Below are 22,375 nucleotides of genomic sequence, written 5' to 3' on the forward strand. Positions count from 1 at the left end.
GTGCCATATCTCTTCAAGGCACACCAAAACAGTTAATTCAAAAAAGGAAAAAGAGATGTCATTTCTGTGTCATCCCGATGCCAAGCTGGTGCATTAGTGGCATAAAGCAGGCCAAGAGACAGCTTTGGTTATGGCAGCTCTGCCTGGACTTTCTGTGTGTGACTCAAAATCCTTTGGTGTCCTGGGGTGCCTGGAGTGCTTTGGGATGGGGAAGCCCCACTCATCCAGCCCATGGGCATTGTGGCCAGGTGGGAACAGTGATTGGGAGTAATCTGGTCTAGTGGCAGGTGTCCCTACAAATGGCAGGGGGTTGGAACTAGATGATCTTTAAGGTTCCTTCCAACCCAAACCTTTCTATGATTCTATGGGCATAGCAGCCAGGTGGGATCGGTGATGGGGTCCTGCGGCCATCTCCTAGACCCTGCTTGCCATGAGGGAATTCCCATAGCTGAAGGACGTCTGTAGCAGAGACTAACTCAGTGTGTTTAATGTTGTCCGTGCAGATGCATATGGCTTCTCCTTCTCCTCACACTTTGCTTTTTCAGGATTGGGAAACACATAGACACGTTCTGCACTCTTTGCTACGTTCCCACATCTTTTTTTTTCCTGCTGAAAAATCAATCTATCAACTCTCCAGTCTGTAGTAATGACAGGCTGGGTCATGAAGAGTTATTGTTGTGGACCTCAAGTCCTCGCCCTGCTTTCTGACACAGAATTTCCATTTTCCATCATGCTGCTATTGCTGAATGTGGCTGATTTTTGGCCTGGGCTCCAGTAGCCTCTCTGACCTCGAGCAGAAGGGGAACTCTTGCTTCAACTCTAGATCACTGTTTAAGTATGATGTTTTTATCTTCGTTTTATTTCATTGCTTATCATCTAGTGATTTATCATTTAATTCTTTTCTTACTTGTAGAAGTTGTAGCAAATACTTCAGCTCTAGTGGGATTTTACTTGTGAATTTTTTTGTTTCTTCTTCCCTACTCTTCTCTGCCCTCACAGACTGAAGTGGCTCAGCTCACTATGTATTTTTTCCCTTTCTGTCTCCTTCCCCTCCAGTGCTGTCTTCTTCTGGGTGGTTGCTATCTGCTCTTTTTTCTTTTGATGTTTTTGCCCTACTATTGTTTTAATAATGTAAAATCCCAAGTTTTAGCCTGTTCCTCGTGGTTACTGCCCATTTGCTTCTCCTGTTCCATTTTCCTTGCAGCTGTGCTTTCTCGTTTCTTCCTTTGGTTTTGTGGTACTTGGTATCAGCTGATGACAAACTCAGCATCAGCCCTAGGTTGTTGGAAAGAATAGCAGAGAGAAAATAAGTGCAGCAAAGGGGTCAGAAGCTCAGATATCAATGTACGCATTCCTATTTTTGTGCTGATAGTCTGCGTGTTATCCTGCTACCTTTCTACATTACCCCCTCTTTGTTGCTGTCCTGGTTTTACTCCTATTTTTTCTTTCTGCATCTTTTTAGTTTTGTTAATAGCAGCATTGGGTATTACTTAGAATTATAGAGATGGCAAAAGACAGGGCATTAAGAGGAGGATGCCAGATTCACACATCGGGTGGAGCACTTTTTCGGGTCTTCCGAAATTCTGTCACTTACTTGAGTGGAGGGCTAGAAATCAAGGGAGCAGTGAACATTAAGGGAATTGCTCATTTCAAGCATTTGCCTTCATGTTCTTTTTTAAACCAAGTACAGCCAGGTTTTGTGTGTATTTGTGTAAGTTTAACTGAACACTGTAATCTCATCGCCTGAAAACTCAGTGGAGAATAAACTTCACCTTTGAGTATTTTCTCACTCAAAGGCGAATGGCTAGTGCTGGGCTGAGAAGCTATTTGTCTCACCATCCCATGTTTTTTCTTGCAGTGAAGTTTAGTTTGTCCGTGGCTTTTGAGGAAGGGAGCGGGAGGTGGTGGAGCCCAGAGGACCTGTTTGTGCACTTGCCCAGGTTATGGCTGTTAATGACATTGAGGTTATCTCTCCTGTCTGGTACATCCTGCTGTGCTGCTTATGAGGCAATACCCAGCAAGCGATATCCTGTTGTTTGTAGCTTCTCTTTGATGTTTATTATTTGATTCGGGAACAAGTAACACAATGGTGAGGGGCATCAAAACTGTTCCAAATATTTGACTTAGTGCCTTGAGTTCCATGGGACACCAGTGTGTCTTTATGCAGTGGTATAACCGTATGTTGTAACAGGTACTAATTGCATAACTGCTGTAATTGTCATGCCAACAGCTTGAATTACTTTTTGAGTCTAGTGGTTAATTAACCTTCCTTTTAAAATTAAAGCTCCAGAAGCAAAGCATTCAGTTCCTTGGTGAGGTGGGATAGTATTAGGTTGGCACCCCTTTGTATCCTTTATGATTTTGGGGACTGTGTTCACGTTTACTAAATTACTGATTATTTGTGTTTCAGAAATAAATAACTTTCAGCACTATAGAAATTAATGTAGAAATTAACAAAAAGCCTAATTATCTGATTTTTAATTTTTGTATTATTTTGTTCTCTTACCCAATTTCTACAAGCCATGGTGCATTATAAAGATTTAACAATAACAACGACAACAACAGCAAAAAAAATCAAAAAGATCATTATGCCTCTTAATAAGTTGCCTATGTAGAAAATAAAGAAATAAATAGGCATTTCACCTTAAATAAAAAAAAAATCACCTTCAGAAGTAATTGATAAATGTATGAAACACCATGAAATGTTGGAATGGTGACGACAAGTTAACCTGCCACTGCACATGTCTGTGCAATGGTTGCCACTGCTCTAAGTAGTCGTAATGCTATGAAACATTAGAGCAAATAGACTGCAGTTCTTTTCCAGTCCTCTAGCAGCATGTACGGGGAGAAAAATGGATAGGCAAATGTTGCAAGAGGAGAGCTTGGAGTAAAATTTCCCACTTTTGAACACAGCTTTATATAGGAGTTTATTCCCCAGGTGTCTGAGTGCCTATTACCAACAATGTCCTGTCTTGTGTTTGGCTCTTCTCTTGGATTTTTCATGCTGAGCTATTGCTACTTGTTCTCAAGAAATGAAAAACTGTATGCTACAGTAGGAACTATGTGTCATTGATGTAGATGTGGCTTAACAATCATTGCGTTATGTGAGTCATCTTTATTTGTATATCACATGTATTGTGATCTAGCAAGAATATTCAAATAGTCTTCAAAGTTTGTCATAGATGCCGTTATTTTCAGTCTCATGAAAAACATTGCTAATGATTGTAAGATTTGTGTATGATAAAGAAGGCGAATTTACTGATAATCTAATGGTAATTAGAAGACAAAAGGATATTTGGATTTTGATTTCATTGTTAAAAGACAGGTAATAAAAAATGTTAAGGATTTACTCATTTCAGCAATGATTAAAAATGTACTGTTGCTGTCATTAAAAAAATCAGCATGCGTTTTTTCATTTTGAAAAATCATATCAGGAAAGAGGATTTGAAAATAGAGAAATTCACTCTACATTTTCCGTGGGAATACCTATCAACTTTGTAAACCTCTGGCTACCAGCCCTTTTCATGCTTCCCTGTGGTAACTGCTTCTTTCTGGGTACGTCAAAGACATCTTTATACAATTCCTGCAACCCTTCAAACAGCGTGTAAGGTCCTGCAGTGCTTCCAAAGGAAGGCACTGCAGGTGTCTTTGCACAGATTTAAGAGTACTCTTGGCACCTTCTCATGCACTTGTGTCGCCTTCTCAACCCATAAACACACACACAGACGTGCGTTTGCCATTCTTGTCAGCCCTTCACCGACTGAGAGCCGACGGGATAAAATGTCTTTTCCCTTTGTCCCCTGCCAGCCCCATTTCTGTTACACCTGGTGTTCCCTGGATGCGTTCTCAGACGTATTTTAACAAAGTGTTCTCAGTGTGGGTCCTGTAAAACTCGTACCAGCAATTTTACTACAGTATTTTCATTACAAAGGCCATCCTGTTTCATAATAATATATTGTATTCATTTTGAAGACGTCCTCATGTCTTAGAAGAAGCAATTCTAAAAAGGTGGTTGATGCTGTTAGTTGGTACTTTGTTTTCCTTGTAAAGTCAGCATGGTATAAAAAATTCAGTGTAAAAAATTGATTTTAAAAGATAGATTGTACCTTGATGGTACCTTGTTATTTAGTTAATGTATGCCTTCTGTGATATGGAAGCTGCAGTATATGCTATTTATGTCCTAGAAAATATTCAAAAATAATTGCTGACAAAAGCCACTTCACAGGTTGACTCAGAGGTACATCTTGTAATCTGAATGTTAATATTCTGGATAGCTAGGCAGAGAAAACTATTGATGTGGTTTGAAGATCCATGTAGAGACTAGTCAGGATTTTAGTTAGAAAAGTGGGGAGGGAGAGAGATGGAGATATTTGAGTTCTCCCAGCTCGACTAAAGTTTTATGCTTATCGAGCGTATGAATGCATACAATTTGTAATAGTTTTGAAAAGGTAAGATTTTTTGCTAGTCAGTTGGAAATGTTGCCTTTTATGTCTCAGGAATTTATGTCTTTTCCAGAAGCAATTTGGAATCACCTTAATTTTACTCTGGAATCCAGGCAGCCCCTGGTTTTACTGTGCAATCCATGACTATCTCTCATCTGCTTTATTTTTCCCCTCAAGCTTCGTGTTACGAAGAAGCGCTGATAAAATCCAGAGGCCCGATTCTTACCTCCCTTGCATGTGGTCTCTTCCGTGTGATCCATGAAGAGGGAGTAGGAGCAGCTACCACTGAGATCAAACAGTTTCCCCAGCTCAAACTAGCATGTAGATCTTGGCTTTCAGCATTAACGGACCCAAGCAGGACCTCTGTATTTCCTCAAAGGAGTTCATCCTCTCATGGTGGTTGCAGCTGTTTTGGGAGGCAGAGAAGTGTTGAGGGTATTTTCTAATGAAATGATACTTTGTATTTTCTCAATATTTGAGAATACCAAAGGTTACATTTTTTTACACCCGGGAGTCCTCCATTTTATTCCTCCCTAGTCCACCTGCAAAAATATTGTGCCTGATCTGATGTCATAAACTGTTGTGTCGTAAACAAAGAAAACCACCATTCTGACCTCTCTGGGTACGCAGTCAGATGACCCAGGCTGCAAACCGGAGGGTAGTTTTTCCATCGGTGGCATTGGCCAGCCTAGCAAACTCCACGGGCATCTCTATCAGCTGCCTCGGAATTGCTTTTGATGTGATTAGGCTACTAATTAGCTGTCTCAATTCTTCTCTCCCTCCTGATGTTTTCTTTTGATTCACTTTGACTCTGAGGAGTCTGTATTCCGTGTATGTTTGTTTTTGTGTTTTGTCTAAAATCCCTAATGATAGCTTAGACTGTCCTCTTTCGGTTGGGAGTTTCCCTGTGTTGACATATATTTTTCTGTTAAATGCATCCATCAGGATTTTTCTCCTAAGAATAGCTGTTATTTTGCAAGGTGTAAACAATGTATTGTCAGTATGTATGTAGACGTGCATATTTCTTTAAGCTGTGCTAAGGATTTTACATTCTGAATGAGAAGGCACATAGTTACTTCAAAAACATCAAAACCATAGTAAATGCTTAGTACTGGAATATTTATTCACCAGATAGTAACCTCACAATTAAATTATTATGTAAAGTCAGTTAAATAACAGCAGAAGTTATTGTATTAAGGCCCACTTTGCAAGGAAACCAATGACAAGGAAGCAGTGAAACACGCTAATAGATTATACGCTATAGCAATATATTGGCTTTTTATTGCTTTTCCACAGGCAGCAGATTCATGTATAGTTATTACTAGCTACATTATCTGCTAGTTTTCTATCAAAAAAGATTCAGTCTATTGAATCATTAATCCAATATTTATCATTCTTATTGAAAATCCACTAGTGTTAGCACTGTATAAAATATTGACTTAAATCTACTGCTTTTGCTAAAGATTAAAAACACATTAACCTAAAAAGCACAGTATTTCTTAGGACATTTGAAACTATTCATTGTGGATGTTTGAAATGACAATGTTTCTATGTTGTGCGAGGAATGATTTTTTTAAAAAAAAAAATCTTTAACGTATAGTAAGTGACCAGTGCCATCCTGATTTGAAGATGCTGAATGTTCATCCAACTCATATTTGAAATTTTGATGTGTATTGCATTAGTTACTGAATATCAAGAATAAAATTTTTGCTCATACATAGGGTGTAAAATGGGATCTTTTGTAGCAGCACACGGCCTGTTTAGAATGATATAACAGGCGCTGAATGTTCACATATCAAACAAAATGCCATCTTTCTGTAGAAAAGAGGTGTCAAAAAGTTTCTTTGTACCTTTAACGCATGTGATTATGTAGTACAAAATGCAGAGTTTGTAAAATTTCTTGAATATACAGGCAAAAAATGAATAATTCAAAACAACTCATAAGTTCTACATTCTATTGTATCTTTTATAACGCAGGCAGAAGATAGCATTGTGTTCCCAGTAGAGCTGAATTTGCACAAGTTACACCTCTGAAAATGCCAGATGGTCTATGGTCTACTTTTGAGAGCTGTCACATATGTAAAGATTTGAAAAAAGAAAGACAGCTGAATGAGAGCAGTGGATCATTAAAGAGAGAGTGAGAGTCCCTGGGTATCACTGTGTTTTAAGAAGCATTGTGTCGTTCCCCATATTACACCTTTTTTTTTTTAAGATATACACAACCTTTAAAAAATAAGGTAAAAATATTTCTGTTTTAAAGTGAGTGGTTGCAGCTTAATCTTGGAACTGTCAATTGCTTTTGTTCTTTATGCTAGAATGCGGTCATATGGTTCCTAATTGGTTTCAAGTGTGTTTTAACCATAAGATTCAAGTCTCCCTAGTGCAAAATTATCAATAAAGTTAAAATAAATTTAAATTGAGATAACTAATCCATTTGGGGTTTTATTCCATTTTGATTTGACCTGCGTATCACATGTGAATACTGTAAAGCCAGTCAGCTAAAAAGTTGTATGTAAATGCTAAAAGACTGAAGTAAGAGTACTTTGGGAACATGATTATTAAAAAAAAAACAAAACCAGAAAACCCCTTTAACAAAACCCACCGCCTCCCCCCCCAAATAATTTAGTAAAAATAGTAATGAAAGCAAACACAAATGACTGTTAAGATTCCCCAAGACATCCCATTCACCCACAGCTTGACAGAAACAACCCTAACTTTGAAGGTGGAATTTTGGATAATTTGCCAAGTTACTGTATTGAAGCAAAGCACCAAAAATATGCAAACAATTGTGAGCTGCCACCACAAATTTAGCTGTCTTGGAAAAGGTCATAACTGTCAGTTTTAGAAACTTGTGTGTCCAGACATACAGAATTTTCAGTATAGTCTGTTGCTGTTATTTATTGAGGACAGTTAACCCCTCCCCAGTAATTCTAGGTTATTGGTGCAACTGCACCACTCCACATTTGGGAATTGTAGGCAGCAGTGCAGTGTGGAGAAATATTGTTAAATGGAATGTGAAAAACACAATTTAATAGTACAATTTACATTTGAGCAGGATAATCAAAATAAAGCTATGGAAAGCTATAAGTATGAGCACTGAACTTTAGAGAGTAAAAATTTTGATTCCTATTGTTGATAAGGATTTTATTTTTGACTGTAGTTACATCTATACTGACAATTTTTAAAATAGAAGGATTTGATTAATTTTTAAACAAAATTTGTTTTGCACATATTCCAACACAAAGGGTTTCTGGTAGTATGATTTAAAGAACCCTGTTTCAGGTAGGAGAAAACTCCCTAAAAACTTGGTTTGGGGCTTTTATGATAGTCTGGAAATGTTAGCAGAATATATGCTACAAATGGAATTCCACAGTGCAGAAAGTGTCTTGCTTATGCATATGCATAGGTTTTGGGAGCACTTGTGCAAAATTGAAAGGTGAAGGAGTTTCTGTATTGCCATCAAAAACTTTTTGGGCAACAGTTAGATGCTCAGGTGCCAGATAGCATTCGTACTCCTGCTCTGTTGCCTTGGAGGTTTGTTAGCAGCCACTGCTGGTAATGGAAAGGAGTAATCTTTGTCTACCCTGCAACATCTCTGGGGAGACTAAAGCATAAATGTTTCCCCCACCCCGCCCTTTCCTGCAACACAAAATTATCAGTTTTGTAAAGTAGGTTCAATCAGGGTTACTCTGACCTACATAGATGTGGGTAGTCTAGGGCATCTTCCTAAAATCTTAGTCGCAGTGACTAAAAAAATCAAATGGCAAGAAAAAATGAACCAGTTCATATTTTAACTGTTATGAAAAATATCTCTTTTTGCCTGTGAACGTGACCAGGAGTTAAAGTTTAAGATTTATCTGAAGTTTAATCGGGACAAGTTTATGATAGTTGGAGGAAGCAATCTGAGAATATCAGTGCCCTTGATAAAAAGGAAGCACGGAGGGTTTGATAGGCAAATTCAGAACCGAGAGCCTTTTTAGAGACCGTGGGTCTGTGTGTCCCAGTAGCATTTGTCCGAAAGTTCGGTCACTTGTACCTGAGTTGATCAGTGGCAATGTTTCTTTTAGAGGAAGCCAACTATAATTATCTATACATATTGTTATCTTGGACACAGTGTAATCTACATATGAAGCAATGCTGTGAAATCATTGGAAAATGGATGTGAAAGTTCATTCTCTAAAAAGAGAATGCTGCAGCCCTGTTTTTCTTTACTGCTGGCACTGTTTAATCTCTCTTATGTTGAGTGTTCAGTAGCATCTGGGCTTTTTCCTTGATATTAGATTTATAAATTGTTGAAGATTGGACTGTCTGAAAACCTCTTTATGTCCAAGCCATGATACAGTAGTGTTCTGATTAGGAGAGGTGATTGGGCTGATGCTTTTTGATTATGAAATCTTGTTGTGTTACGATGTGTATAGTTTAATTAGTTTTTGAACAAAGTCTGCATTTTTTTTCTGAATAAGGATCTTTAATTGGATACTACTTTTTTTTCTTACAAACCTTTACATAAAAAAAATCCGGCATATTTTCCTTTGTTTAGATACAGACTTTAAATACATAGGTAATGTATCTTCCATGTTATTAAAAATATGCTCCTTTATGATACAGTAGCTCAGCAAAGAATGGTCAAGTTCCGTGCTCTCATTAGAATGTACTCTTGGAGTCTTAACCAGGCCCCTGCAGATTCCTGCCTTGACAGGTTTGGTATTTTTTTTTCTTTGACCATATCAGTGTGTTGCCATTAAAGCCCCAACTGGCCCGTTACAGTCATTTTTCAAATCGTGATTCTGAATTGAGGAATATGGTCAGGGAGACTCTGGCTCATGGTGTTTGAATGCACATTCCTTCTCATTAGTGGATCAGCTTCTCCACAAAATCAGATTTTGATTGGTTTTGTTCTTTCCAGCAATACACAATCTTTATGAATTTATGCTCAAACTGTTGTTAGTTACCTGCATACTCTTATTCTTCTCTAATATACCGGTCTGTTCAATGTCAGGGGGGGGGAGCCCTACCTTGTCACTCAGGTTATTTTCTGAAGACTGGCAGGTTGGCCAACCTGCAGCTTCACTTCTGTTACTGCAGTCTGTATCTTCTCTCCCATACCTTTTTCTCTCCTTTTGCCTTTCCCCCCATTCTTCATTTGGCTCCCTTAACCCAAGTTTATCTCAGTTTTGCTACTTTTTCTCCCATTCCTGATTTTTTCCTTCTTTAAATTTCTTGCCTTATTCTTTCTGTCTAATTCACAGAGCATTGTGAACCTTTCCATGCAGTGATGAAGAGGGAATCTAAGCCTCATACAGACGTGAGGTGCTTTCTGAATACCTAATAATTATTTTTAATCTAGAGATATTTTTTGCATTCTTTTTTTGATGGGGGCATGTTACCTTTTCAGTCTATTCTTTGATCAATACAAGCAATGAAAGTTGCTTTCCCAGTCTAGCCCAAAATGTTCAGTTATCAATTTACAGTTGAAATTAACTCTTTCCTTCTTTCATTTTAAGCACAACCTCAACGTTTGCCTCAGCCGAATACGTCAGCACTGGAAAGGGGTGAGGAAGAAAGTGGCAAAATCCAAAATGGCCATGCGGGTCTGAGTAATGGAAGTGGAATTCACAACGGGGTCAAGCACGTGCCTGCAGACAACAGAAAACTTTCAGCTCCTGTTTCAGAAAAAATGCACAGAAAAATTCAGTCCACCTTGTCCGTCAACAGCAACAGCAGCAAGAAGAGTAAAATAAGCTCTGTGTTTTCTCAAAAGCCAGGTACTTCACCTGAAGGTAAGCAGAAATTCTTATTAAAAAACCCCAAACTGAATAAAGACTAACCAAACCCCATTCTCACTATAATTACACAATCAACTGAAAATAATTGAAGAGCATGACTCATGCTCCAGAAGCAAATAGAAATCATTATGATAAAACACAAGTTACTTCCCCAAAGGAAAATATTAAGTATTTGAAGGAAATTGAAGCAACGGGAGATTTCTTGCTTTCAAACATTTGGCCAACATAGTCTGATAATGTTTTAGTCTCTCCAGTTAGCATCCTGAACTGATAGAAACGCCTGTCAACATTGTCACATACACACCAGAAAAACCGGTAAAGCACTATTTCAAAGCATAGTAAATACTTAAATCCAGTAATGGCAGGCTCCATGAAGGTCGAGTTTGCTGTTAAAATGTTCTCTTAGGAGATATTCTGACTAGTCATGAAGTCTGAACACTAGGTAATAAAATTTGGATCTCTGCTTCAGTGTTTAACATGCCTTATGCTATATTTGGGCTGTAAATAATTTGCATGAAAAAGCTTCATAATCCCTATGCACAGCTTAAATAAACGAAAGTAAATAATTTCCCTTATGTTTTAGCTGTGTGTGTATGTTTTCACTGCTTGCAATTACTCTAATGGTCCCAAAGTTCTCAAGCCTCTCCTCAATCCACTGCCTTCCCATTAGCACTAATGTACTCAACGGGCTTTGCTCCTGCCCATTACAGAAGGGCGCAGAGGCTCTATAAATTTTTATCAGTTTGAGGCAAGCATAGATACGACTGGTTAAAAAAACTCTGGAGGGTGGGTACAGACACAGATTCTTAGAGAAATGGGAAATGGTACTCTTCAGTGAAATGGGGAGGATTCTCAGCCTAGATGAAAGGAAGAGGGATCAGAAGATCTGCACGTAGTGGCCTGAATGAAGCCTACTGATGTCAGTGGGGTGACTTCTCTTGACTTCAACTACTTCAATCAAACCTACTGAGAGAATCTGTGTAGTAATATCCTGAACGGCTTCTCTCGGACTGTGCCGTGGGCTGCGCCTCCTTGCTGTGGTTTATTTTCATATTTGTCTTCAAGAACCTACTGTTATTTTTCTATTGCACTTTCAGTCCTCTAACATCTCTTTCCAAAATCACAACTTCGTACTTGTTATATTCCCCTTATCTCTTTCTTTTATGTGAAATCCAGTTCACCCTCCGGCCCAATATCAATCTATATCAATCTCTATCAGTATCTTCTATATCAAAAAACTGTAAGTCAAGAGACCTGGATCTGTTCTCATGACTAGTACAAAGTGCAGGCCTCTGAATTTAGCAAATTCAGCCTCTAAAAAAGAAATTACAGAGTTCTAAAGAGACAGTGCCTGACCTGCTCATGCCCTTATAAAATTATTTATACAAGCAATTCCTTTTTTTTTTTCCTTCTAAAATTATATTGGAATAAATACCGTTAGTGCGGGTTTTGTTTGTTTTTAATAACCTTGGCAATGATTATGTCAAGTTACTGAATGATTGAGGAGAAAATTAATAAGATACCTTCAGACATAGCTGTAAATTCTAATGTCTGATTTTGATATCCAGCACATGCTTGTGTTAGTTGCCTGAAACTGCCAATATACAATTTTCTATATTCAGTCATAAATGTTGATATTTTTAAAAGTATGTCTGATTAGAAGATAATTACATTGTGTTGTCACACTGTCTAACTAACGTACTTTCAAAGTACAGAAATGCAGGGTAATCCTCACTGCCAATGTAATTTCTTGAGTCACCTAATAGCCAAAATTAAATATATTCAAGTTATACCTCTAACCTTGCAATGTTCTCATTTTGAATGTGGGAACTTGGCTATATGCTCTGAATAGCTTGACTCACACTGTTAATATATCCTGCTCTAAGTTTTCCGTTAACTAATCTGAGTGAAGCACAAGTTTTATTGTGCGATGATTAAAGTATATCTAGGGTATTTGTACAAACCTTCTGACAATTTCTTCAGCGTTTCAGTGATTTACCTTGTAGGGCTGCATGGGGGAACTGTAGGCTATAAGTAATTTTCTTATCAAGGTGTTACCTTGCAGGAAGTATCAATAGACAAGTAATTTGTTCTATCATCCATCATTTTTTTGATAAGATGCATAATTGGAGACTCTGGCAGTGGTCAGTTGAAATATCTAAAATAACACAAAGAAGAGATCCCTATTTAAGGAAAAAATGTTTATCCATAACTTAAAAATAATTATGTTCATGAATTTAGGAAATGTTAATCCCTTATGACTACTTCTGGAAGACTACACTTAAAAAACTTGGTCTAATTAGACAGGTTATTTGTTCAAAGGAGTTTAGTTGCATTTAAACCAGCAATATATGTACTTGATGAATACATCTCACTATAGAAAACCGGAAGAGTACACTAGAAAGTCCTGTGACTGAGGATCGCATAGACACTCTTTCAAACTGGTATACACAAATTAATTTGAACATAACATCTACAGATTCTTCGTATTGGGAATCATATTTTTGTGGGCAAAAAGATATTTTTGTGAGCAGTTGTGTCTTCTGATCCAATGAGACCTCTGTAGAAACTATTGAAAAGGTTTACAGGAAGATGGAAAAGATAGGAAACAATTGGAAATTATTTGCAATGTTGCTTAACTGCTTGGCTTTGCTTTAATTTGTACCATGTTAACCTCAAGCCATTGGTTACTGCTGAAGAGCTGCTGGGTTTGAGTTTGCTTGAAGATGTGCTTTTATCTTTGTGCACGTCCATACAGTACAATAATATAACTTGTATGCAGTTTCTTATGTAATCTTAAGCAGAAAGAGATAAATTATATTAATTTTTGTACTGTAAGCATTGAATAATCAATCACCCGAATTAACTCAGCTACTTCAATTTACTATAGTGTCCAGATAATTTTAGTAGAAAGAAATACAGGTAAACCTGAACGCTTTCAGATACTCCAGTTCACTTTAATTTTGCTATTCCTTATATATGACCTTGGAATGTATAATCTGATTCATAGGTTTTTGCTTTTTAAAAAGAACACTGAAAATATATGCCATGCATTTTTACTTCATCTGCCTTGTGTTCCACCTTGAGTGCTGTGCTCTATTGCCAATCAGAAGAATAACCGGTTTTGTTAAGTGAAACAAAGTATCTGGAGAAAAGAAATAGATTATGCCCTCAGAAGGAAGAAAAGTGAAAATTATGGTCATCCAGCTGAGGTTAGACTTTAGGAAAGAGAAAATATTTTTGACTTTTTCTTATTCCCTCCCAAAACCTGCTTTTTTCTTGTTCTTCTTAAAAGACAAGATGTGAATATTTCTGGAGCACTACACCTATTTGTAATGCAAAATAAGTCCATATCTGGTAGTTATTTTGCTCTAGAACATCTTATCTGTTGACAGAACAACCTGGTAGTGCTTGAAGTGGGGTAGAATCAAGGCTTGCCCCCTGTCCTGTGCAGGAGCGTATTTGGGCTTATCCTTATTTAAAAGGTTAGCAAATGCAGCATGCTGCATCATATACTGCAGACTTCAGTATATATCCCAGAAAGCCAAATGAAGTCTAGTGTTCCTGGGTAAATGATGTCATATCCTCCCATGAAGAAGGTCACTACGGCTCCTGTTGGTCTCCAAAGTACTAGACAGCCCTAATGCAAGCTACAAAGCCCCCCAGTCCTCCAACCCACAAAAATCCCTGCACCATAGTTAATAACCCTTTTATTAATTGTTCCAGCTGCAAACTCCACTTGTGCTGTAGATCACATCTTGTGAACTTTTGTAATTGAAGTTGCATTGGAAGTGCTTCAAATGTAACAGACATTTTGGTAGCAGTAGTAGAAAAGCTTTAAAATCTGCCTTTTTGAATGAGCCTGTGGTGTATGGAGTCATGTCAGCATTCCAGAATATGCTGTTTAGAAACACTTTCACATCCAGTGAGGCTTAGGAGGGTGTGAGTGCACTCACCAGCTCTCCTCTTCCTCTGCATCTATTATTAATCCATATTGTCCCTGAAGAAATCTTAGTCAGCTCTGTAACTTATACTACAAAAAACCAAAGGAATTATGAAATAGTAGGAGTGCCTCTCTTAAAAAGCAGTTTTTAAACCCTGTTTCAGTTCTAAAGATTTTTAAAAGGGGATGGATAGGTTTCAGTGCATATTGGGAATAAAGATCGTTTTTTGTTCAAAGAAATTTTAATAATACTTTAAATTACTGACATCAGAAGTGTCAAAACTCTGGTCAGTAGACCACTAGCAAAGAGAATTGTCACTCTCTTGCACCTCTTACGCGGAGCGTAGAGAAACACCTTGGAAAGCTGAAAAAGCAATTGTAAATGAGTAAAAAGAAGGGAGTCTAGCTGCTGTGTTTGGAAGTGGTACCTGTCCAAAGCAACCTAAAGAGGGAAAGAGGTCTGAAGGAGACAGCAATGTGGCAGCTGAACAGTAAATCTAGATATTAGGAAATGAATTAAAACTGAATACATACATATGTGTTTCAGGAGGAGGAAAGGGAAGAGGAAACTGGGCAGTGGGAAGAAGAAACTGGGAAATTTCCCATTTCCCAGAAACTGGGAAGAGGAATTTAATTAAGAGGGTGGAGGGGGCAAAATTAATTAGGCATTAATTATTTTGTAAAAACCAAACCAAGTTTTCCTACCAAAACCTTGTGAAGCTTGATGTCATGCATTTTTGTAATCAAAGCAATCGTTTATAAAAAGTTAATGATGGAGAGAAGGAATACAGATTTTAATTCCGTTTTGAAAATGGAGCTCTCACTTCTGGTCAAGTTGCTGTGACCTCACAAGTTACTACATTTGTCAGGGTAGCTCCCACAACTCCAGTCACTTGTGATAATTTGAGTTTAGGGTGGTACTTTACATATTCAAAAGGCTGAGAGCATGCATAATTGCTGTATTCATCTGGAGATGGTAGCTTGTTAAATTATAGTGAGCAGATCATGAGCCACCTCTTATACGTATGGTGAGATCTTCACTTCATTCCTTCCCAGGCTCTCTAAACCAAAGAAGGCACCTTCTTTTCAAGGATTTTTTTCAAGACAGGTCTTAGGAAGTACAATAAGGCTAGATGCAGGAGGGAGGTAGATAAAGAAAGCCTACAGCATGGGGGCAAGGCTCTGGGGAAGGACAGGCAATGTAGCCTTGCTGCCAGATTTAAGTTGCCACTCGTGCTTTTCCAGGAGCAAGGCCTGAAGCAACCTTCCTCAACCTTCTGCGCTGTGTATCTTGTGCCACTGAGCTTAGAGATGTGGTGAACAATCTCACCCAACGTGTGGGGTTTTTTTAAAATCCAGTGTTTAAAATTCAACATTTCAGGGTGCATTTGAACGAGACTTTTTTCCCCCTTCTTTTTAATATAATGCAACTTCATCTGTTCTAGATGTTGAATACAAGCATGGGGCTGGTGGCTACTATTTAACTCATGCTGCTGACTACGTTAATTTATTAGAGTATCCCAAGTGATACTGATGACTTAGCTGAAGACAAAGGAAGACCATGAAACAGCCTTTGTGTTAAGCCAGGGTCTTAAGAACAACTAGGTTCGTACACATGGAAAGTAATGAGTAGTTCTCTTAGCAAGGTAGCAGACCTCTGAAGTAGGAGCATCTTAGGTTGGTTTATGTAACTTTGTATAAACCGAAAAATAGTTTTCAGTCACCTTTACTTTCCTTTTGGACATACAATTTTGAATAAGATTTTATTTATTTATTTATTTTTTCCTCTTGAGTGCCACAAGAGCAGCAGTAATTTTGCTTTTATATACTGTTCTGTTATTGGATTAGTATTATTTACTGAAATTCAGTATGAGTGCGCATTACACCATGAAGAGCCTAACGTTGCAGAAATATCTGCTGGCCATCTCTCTCTCTCTTTTTTTAAACATACATACACTTCTGAAATCTATCCCGTAGCATTAAGTAGCATTTAGGCAGCTACTTAGTTAGTATCCTGCAAATCTCTCTACTTGGGCCAAAATTTCCCTTGTTACCTTTTAGAAATTGATTCAAAGTGGATTTCTGCCTGAGCATGAAGTGCTAAACAGAGGGTTTTCTGTTAGACAAGGTTGTATCAAAACGCAGTTGCCAATCAGGCAGTGGGGAAATAATATTAACATATGGTCAAACCTGTGATTTTTAAGAAGGTGTTTTTTTTTTTTTTAAGAAGAGTGGTTTGTTTTAAGCATGGTTTGTATTTTTGTTTGTATAGAAGTCTTGGGAGGTGATTTACATGTTGTGTGACAGGAGTGACTGGAAAACAGGGCCTGTAAAGAAAGAATGTCTTCCCACAGTATCCATTTTATAAGGTTATGGTCTAGCTAGTGCCTAACTAGTCTCAGTATTTGCAGTCATGAGTGATGGCAATGAAAGCTTCGTATTCTAAGGAAGCCTTAGATATTGTAAATTGGCATGTTTCTTAGTGTATCTGTATGTTTGAACTGGATCATTTTACTCCTGAGGTTATATCTGTATCGAAAGTTTAGAATACAAGCTTTGATGGAAGTTTCTATGCATTTTGCAGTGTAATTTGCCTGTTCAGGCAACATTTTAATTTTCTTGATCAATAGAGATGATTGTTTTCTATTTTGAAATGCTGAAATATCTCTTATGATATAGCGGCCTTCCAGTACCTAAAGGGGGCCTACAGGCAAGATGGGGAGGGGCTCTTTATCAGGGAGTGGAGCGGTAGGACAAGGAGTAACGGTTTTAAACTGAAAGATGGAAGATTTAGATTAGATATTAGGAAGAAATTCTTCACTGTGAGGGTGGCGAGGCACTGGCACAGGTTGCCCAGGGAAGCAGTGGATGCCCCATCCCTGGAAGTGTTCAAGGCCAGGCTGGATGGGGCTTTGAGCAGCCTGGTCTAGTGGGAGGTGTCCCTGCCCATGGCAGGGGGTTGGAACAGGGTGATCTTTAAGGTCCTTTCCAACCCAAACCATTCTATGATTCTATGGTTCTATGATTCTCTGATTTGTAACTGTATTTTCCCCTATCTAAATAAAAGTAGCTCTGTTATCTAGGGATAACTATACTCCATGCGACAGGTCAGTTTGTTCTTTCTGCATTTCTTATTTTTCCTTGAGCATTTTCTTCAGTGCAGGGAGTTTTCTGGAAAGGGATGGGTAGCAGGGGCTGCACACCAAGCTGTGTGTTGCGGGAGTGGTGGTGTGATGGAGTGGTGCTTGCTGCTGCCCCACCTCTGTGTAACACACACCTTTAAGAAACTTGTGCCAGGTGGTTTCTCTTTGTCTCTTTGCCTGCAGTGCCGCTTGGCTTGTGGGTTTTCTCCACCGTCGGCGCCACATCTTCATCCCCGCCGCCGCCAGCCGGCAGGATGCCTGTAGCACCTGCTGGGGCTTCTGTTCAGGGCTCTGCAGGGGCCCGGAGTAAACCCCTGCTGAGGACCTCGGCTGCCACTTTGATTGCGGTTTTGCCCTTTTTGATTCTCGCTGTGAGACAGCAGAGTGCCTGGAGATTTGTTTTGAGTTGTCTGAACTCAGTGAATATAGTTAGTAAGAAGGCGACCAAGGTCGCCATCCTGTAAGTGAGCTTATTTACCGTTGCAGACATGAAAACCTTTTATCATATGTGACCTGCCTGCTTGGTATGAAAGCTTATTGGGTCAGTCTGTGACAGGTTAGTGTCAAACATTACAAAAGCAGCACAGATCAGCCTGCACGCATGTTTCTCTGTACATTTTTCAGTTTAACTTCTGCATCCCTTGTAGAGTTTCGATGGCCAATGGTTCTCTTAAAAGTCTAGTTCTCAGGCAGAGCTGCATCTTTTCATAAAAATGACGAGCAGGTGATAAAAGGGAAGTTGAAGTAAAAGGAATATGTATTTCGGTGCTTAAAAGGAATTGGATATCAAGGTAATATCTGTATGCAAAGATTTTAGAAACCGAAAGTGGTGTGCAAGTCCAAATGTTTAAAGTCATGGACAGAAATTAAAGTTGGTTTATTGTTGATGTTGTTTCTTTTCCTTAAACGAGCATAGCTGTTACAACTGGGATAATGTAGAGAGTGGGGCCCTCTGGGCTTTGAATAACAGCGTGCAAACTGTTTTAAGGGATTTTAGGCTATTTCTTATCTGGATATTGTCTGAGGTAACACTTATAATCCAGTTAAAGTAGACGTTACAGGTACTGTATACACTCTTCGGTTAAATCAGCACAAAGTAGCTGGATGTGCATGTGTGATATAAGCCGCAAAAACTTGGATGAGTTGGTTGGGTTTCTATTTGCCTTGGCATTGTTTAACAGTTTTGATGAAGTTCCCTAACAAATCTGTAACTTTTGGGGATGTGCCAAAGGACTAAGGAAACAGCTTTACTTACATCGGTATTTAAAAGTGCTGCATGGGGTGACCTTTTTAACTTCAGGTCTAACTTTCATCCCAGGCAAAATGAAAGGATAATTGAAGATAAATTTGAGTATCTGAAAGCTCATCTTTTTTCCCCAGATGTGAGTTGGTCTAATAAAATATATTATCACTGCCTACAGAGCAAGCCTATCGTAATTCATCACAATGTGATATGGTGTTTTGATGAAATCATAAATGCATGTGATAAAGGAACTAGGGCAGAAGTACTGGTTTGGCTGGTTGGTTGTTTTTTTAAAAATAAAGCATACCTCTGTACAGTGTTTGACACCTCACATCCTTACTTTTGGATAGTGCCGGCCTGTTGTGCTGCATTTCTACATTAATTAGAGAAAAGTGTAATAGAAGAACTGAAAAGCAATGGAAATTTGAGACTGGTGTGGTGTAGTGTGGAAGTCCTGAGGAAAAGCTTATCTTCATTAATGGTGGGCTTACGTAGTGAGACATAGACTAATTGCTTCTTTCTCTGTGAAAGTATGTAATGGAAACTTAAACCCCAAGAAACATGGGAATTCACTATTTATCAACAGTACTGCATCATGAACATCAAGGCAGATGGAGTTTGGCCCTGGATAAAGGCACACACCAAATCCTTAAATTGCATTAGTATATCTAATGGGAAAAGAAGAAAGAGAAAACCTCCAATTCTCAAACAACAACAACAAAAAAGAACTTAAAGAAACAGATCATTTTAAGCTATCACATCTTTACATTAATACAGTGTCATAACTGGTATCACTGTATTATTTCTTTATCAGAAAAGACTAAAATATATTCAAAGTTTCCAGAAAACATATTGTCAGACATTAAGATCATCAGATTTACTTTTTTTTTCCAAATTCTTCCCAAATGTATAAATCAAGTTTAGTTCCAGTTGGATTAATTCACTCACCTGCAAAAACTATTAGGATTTTGATGTGGTAAGGTCAAAGAGTGGAAGTTAAGTATAATCTTTATTCTCAACATGTTAAAATAGTATTGAAATTTAAAATAATTTGTAATTTAAAATAGTCTCTTTGGTTTTGGAAGCAGGAAAGAATTATTAGAGAATCTTGTGCAAGCAGTGAAGTATTTTTTAGTGGTGTCCAACATGGTAATGAAAAATCTGAAGTCATCTCTTTTGGAGGGAACTTTATATAGCTTCTTCTTCATGGCTGGATTCCACCACCCTGCAACAGCAACCAAAGGAAGTGGGTTTTAGCTATATATAATTTTTTCTATGAAACTGACAGGTTGCTGTAGGAATATGGGTATTAGAGAAGGATGTGTGAGTTTTGGGTAGCATGTAGATTTGTTATTATTACAAAAAACAACTGTGACTGTACCTTTTCCTTTTCCTTATAATTACATCTGTAGATAAGAAGCTAAGGAGTCATACATGGAAGAAATTATTCTTCCACCCATTTTATTCAAATGTATTGCAGACCTTTAGAGTCATGGTTCTGAATTCAGCAAGTTAGGTAGGACTAGGTAACAGCATGCTTTGTCATGTGTTAAATAATTGCTACCTGGATAGCTATTAAAAGTCAATAACATGAAGAATATAAAAGCATGATTATTTCAGGTTTGTCCTTGAAATGTGGATTAAAGTTTATGTTCATTGTACGAATGAGTCATTGCAAGAATGAAGAGAGCAGTAAAGGGTATCTCCGCTTTGTGTTAAGTGTTTGTGTAGGTTAAGTAAAACTGTTATATAAAGATTTTCTGAATGGAAAATTAGTTTTGCCATCTGGGGAGAGGCAAACAAAAATAAACAGTAGGTAAAAAAATCCTTTTAGTGTTTCAATCAGTGAAGAAGAATTGGAAAGAAAGACCCTCCACAGAGTGTCCACTATAGCACTAATGGCCAAAATTTCTTCCTGTGTGTTGGACCATTTTTGATAGCATTTATCTTCGAAATACCTTTTTTTAAATCAACACAGACTCTTCTTGGAAGTACTGATTTAGTGTTTTTTTAGATTACGAGGGAAAAATTCTTTTGTGGGTCCAGAAGGTGCTATCTGAGTGTAGTCCCTTTTGTTTAACCTATGAACTCTGTCTCTTGGCCATCAATAAATATGTATATTATAATTTATGTGAATGTTTATTTCTCTCCCTGCAATTGTACATATCCTTGCATGAAGCAGGCAAGATTTGTTTGGGCATCTTATTTTCAATGCTGATACACATGAAGATTTATTATGGTGTTTCGTTTAAAAATACATTTGTAGAACAAAATTTGTTGTGGTATTATCTTCTTTCAGCCGTGTTTTAAAGATGCAAAATAGTAAAAATCTCAGTTCCTCAAATATGAAGGCTTCTTAGAACTCTTGGCTTCTTTATCTTCTTTCTTCATATTAAAAGAAAATCTGAAAGGAGATTGTACCTGAACAAATTTAACAGCATCTCCATGACAACCAGCTAATTAATCGCTATCGGTCTGGCTTTGGTCCTCTTCAGTGAACTGATACTCCCCAGCTTTATTTCACATATCTTCTGGGTTTTCTATGAAGGTCATTTATTTAGCGACAGTATTTCTTCAGGAAAAGCAGCCTTTTAGTGCAAGCAATAACATCCTTTAAAAACAGCTCAATCTTACCTGTGATTTCCTCTCAGTTTACTTCCTGCACAGTAGTAGGGAGTTTTTGAGGTTGGGTTTTTTTTTCCTTCTTGCTTTTCCTGATATTTCCATTTTTTCCTTTGGGCATAAGTGTTCATTATTTATATTACGACTGTGGCCATATTGCAGTACAGGTATTCCCAAGCTAAGTTTGGATCTAAGTAGTGTAGTAAGTAGGAGAAATCAATCCTCAGCAATGTGAGGTTTAGTATGGCCTAAGAGATCAGCTACCTTGCTTCTTGGGACAGATTTTGCAAGTCTGAGCCTCTGTCACTGCATTGCTGTAAGTATTCATGGTTACTTGTGTAAAGTCATCTGCACTATCCTGCTGTCAAAGTTCCTGCAACGTTAGAGGTACTTTGAATCAATCAAGGTATTTGCCATAGTTACTGCATCTGATCTAGTGAAAGATGTCCCTGCTTACTGCAGGGACGTTGGACTAGATGACCTTTAAATGTCCCTTCCAACCCAACACATTCTATGATTCTATGATTTTTGACATTATGAATATTTTTAGGAGGCCTGGCAATTGTATCACTGTTGCGAGTAATTGCAAGCTTTCCCCTGTGATAATAGTCTCTAGCCTGTGAACTGTAAGAACGTAGCATCTGTAGGTGGTGAGAACAAATGCCCATGTAGCTCAATATCCTGTATTTCCTACCTGTGATAGACTGAAGGGACAGGGAAAGGGTGAGATGGTGCAGAGTATTGTCCCCAGAACATTTTCCCAATCTTCAACTGTCTGTGGCTAAAGGAGTTCAAGGCTTGAAATCAGTAAAAAGAAGAATGAAAGCTGAGGCTAGGAAAGAGCAATAATTCTCTATCCTGAACATTTCTTGTATTTTTAAGTTTTCCTTTTGTTTCTGGATGACTGTTCACTGCCTCTTACAAATTAAATATGCTTTATGCATTTTACGTGCTTACTATGGGAGGAGACTGAAAACGACTGAGTACATCCCTCGCTCCTGCAGTCTCCTTTTCACTGAGTCATGTTTAGTTCCAGTCTTCGTGTTTTCCTGTCAAGTCTCATGGCTATATTAATTGTTTGAAGTTACTGCATGTATTTTCTCTTTGGGTGCCATATTTTTTGCGGAGTTTGTGGGACACCTCAATTACCTCATGTAATTTAGTAGTACTTATGAGATGGATATTGATGTTCAGGA

The 22,375-nt window shown here is 38.0% G+C and overlaps 1 protein-coding gene across 5 annotated transcripts in view; it reads left to right on the forward strand.

Moving 5' to 3' along the window:
* The window catches only part of MDFIC (MyoD family inhibitor domain containing), a 53,630-nt gene that overhangs the window by 26,936 nt on the left and 4,319 nt on the right, over positions 1–22,375 (forward strand). For all 5 annotated transcript variants that reach the window (XM_063323219.1, XM_063323218.1, XM_063323222.1 and 2 more), the window contains exon 4: positions 9,947–10,222. In XM_063323219.1, the coding sequence (XP_063179289.1) occupies positions 9,947–10,222 (276 nt within the window). The remainder of the gene's footprint in view (positions 1–9,946; positions 10,223–22,375) is intronic.

This window comes from Chroicocephalus ridibundus, chromosome 1 (assembly GCF_963924245.1).
Source record: "Chroicocephalus ridibundus chromosome 1, bChrRid1.1, whole genome shotgun sequence".
NCBI lineage: Eukaryota > Metazoa > Chordata > Aves > Charadriiformes > Laridae > Chroicocephalus > Chroicocephalus ridibundus.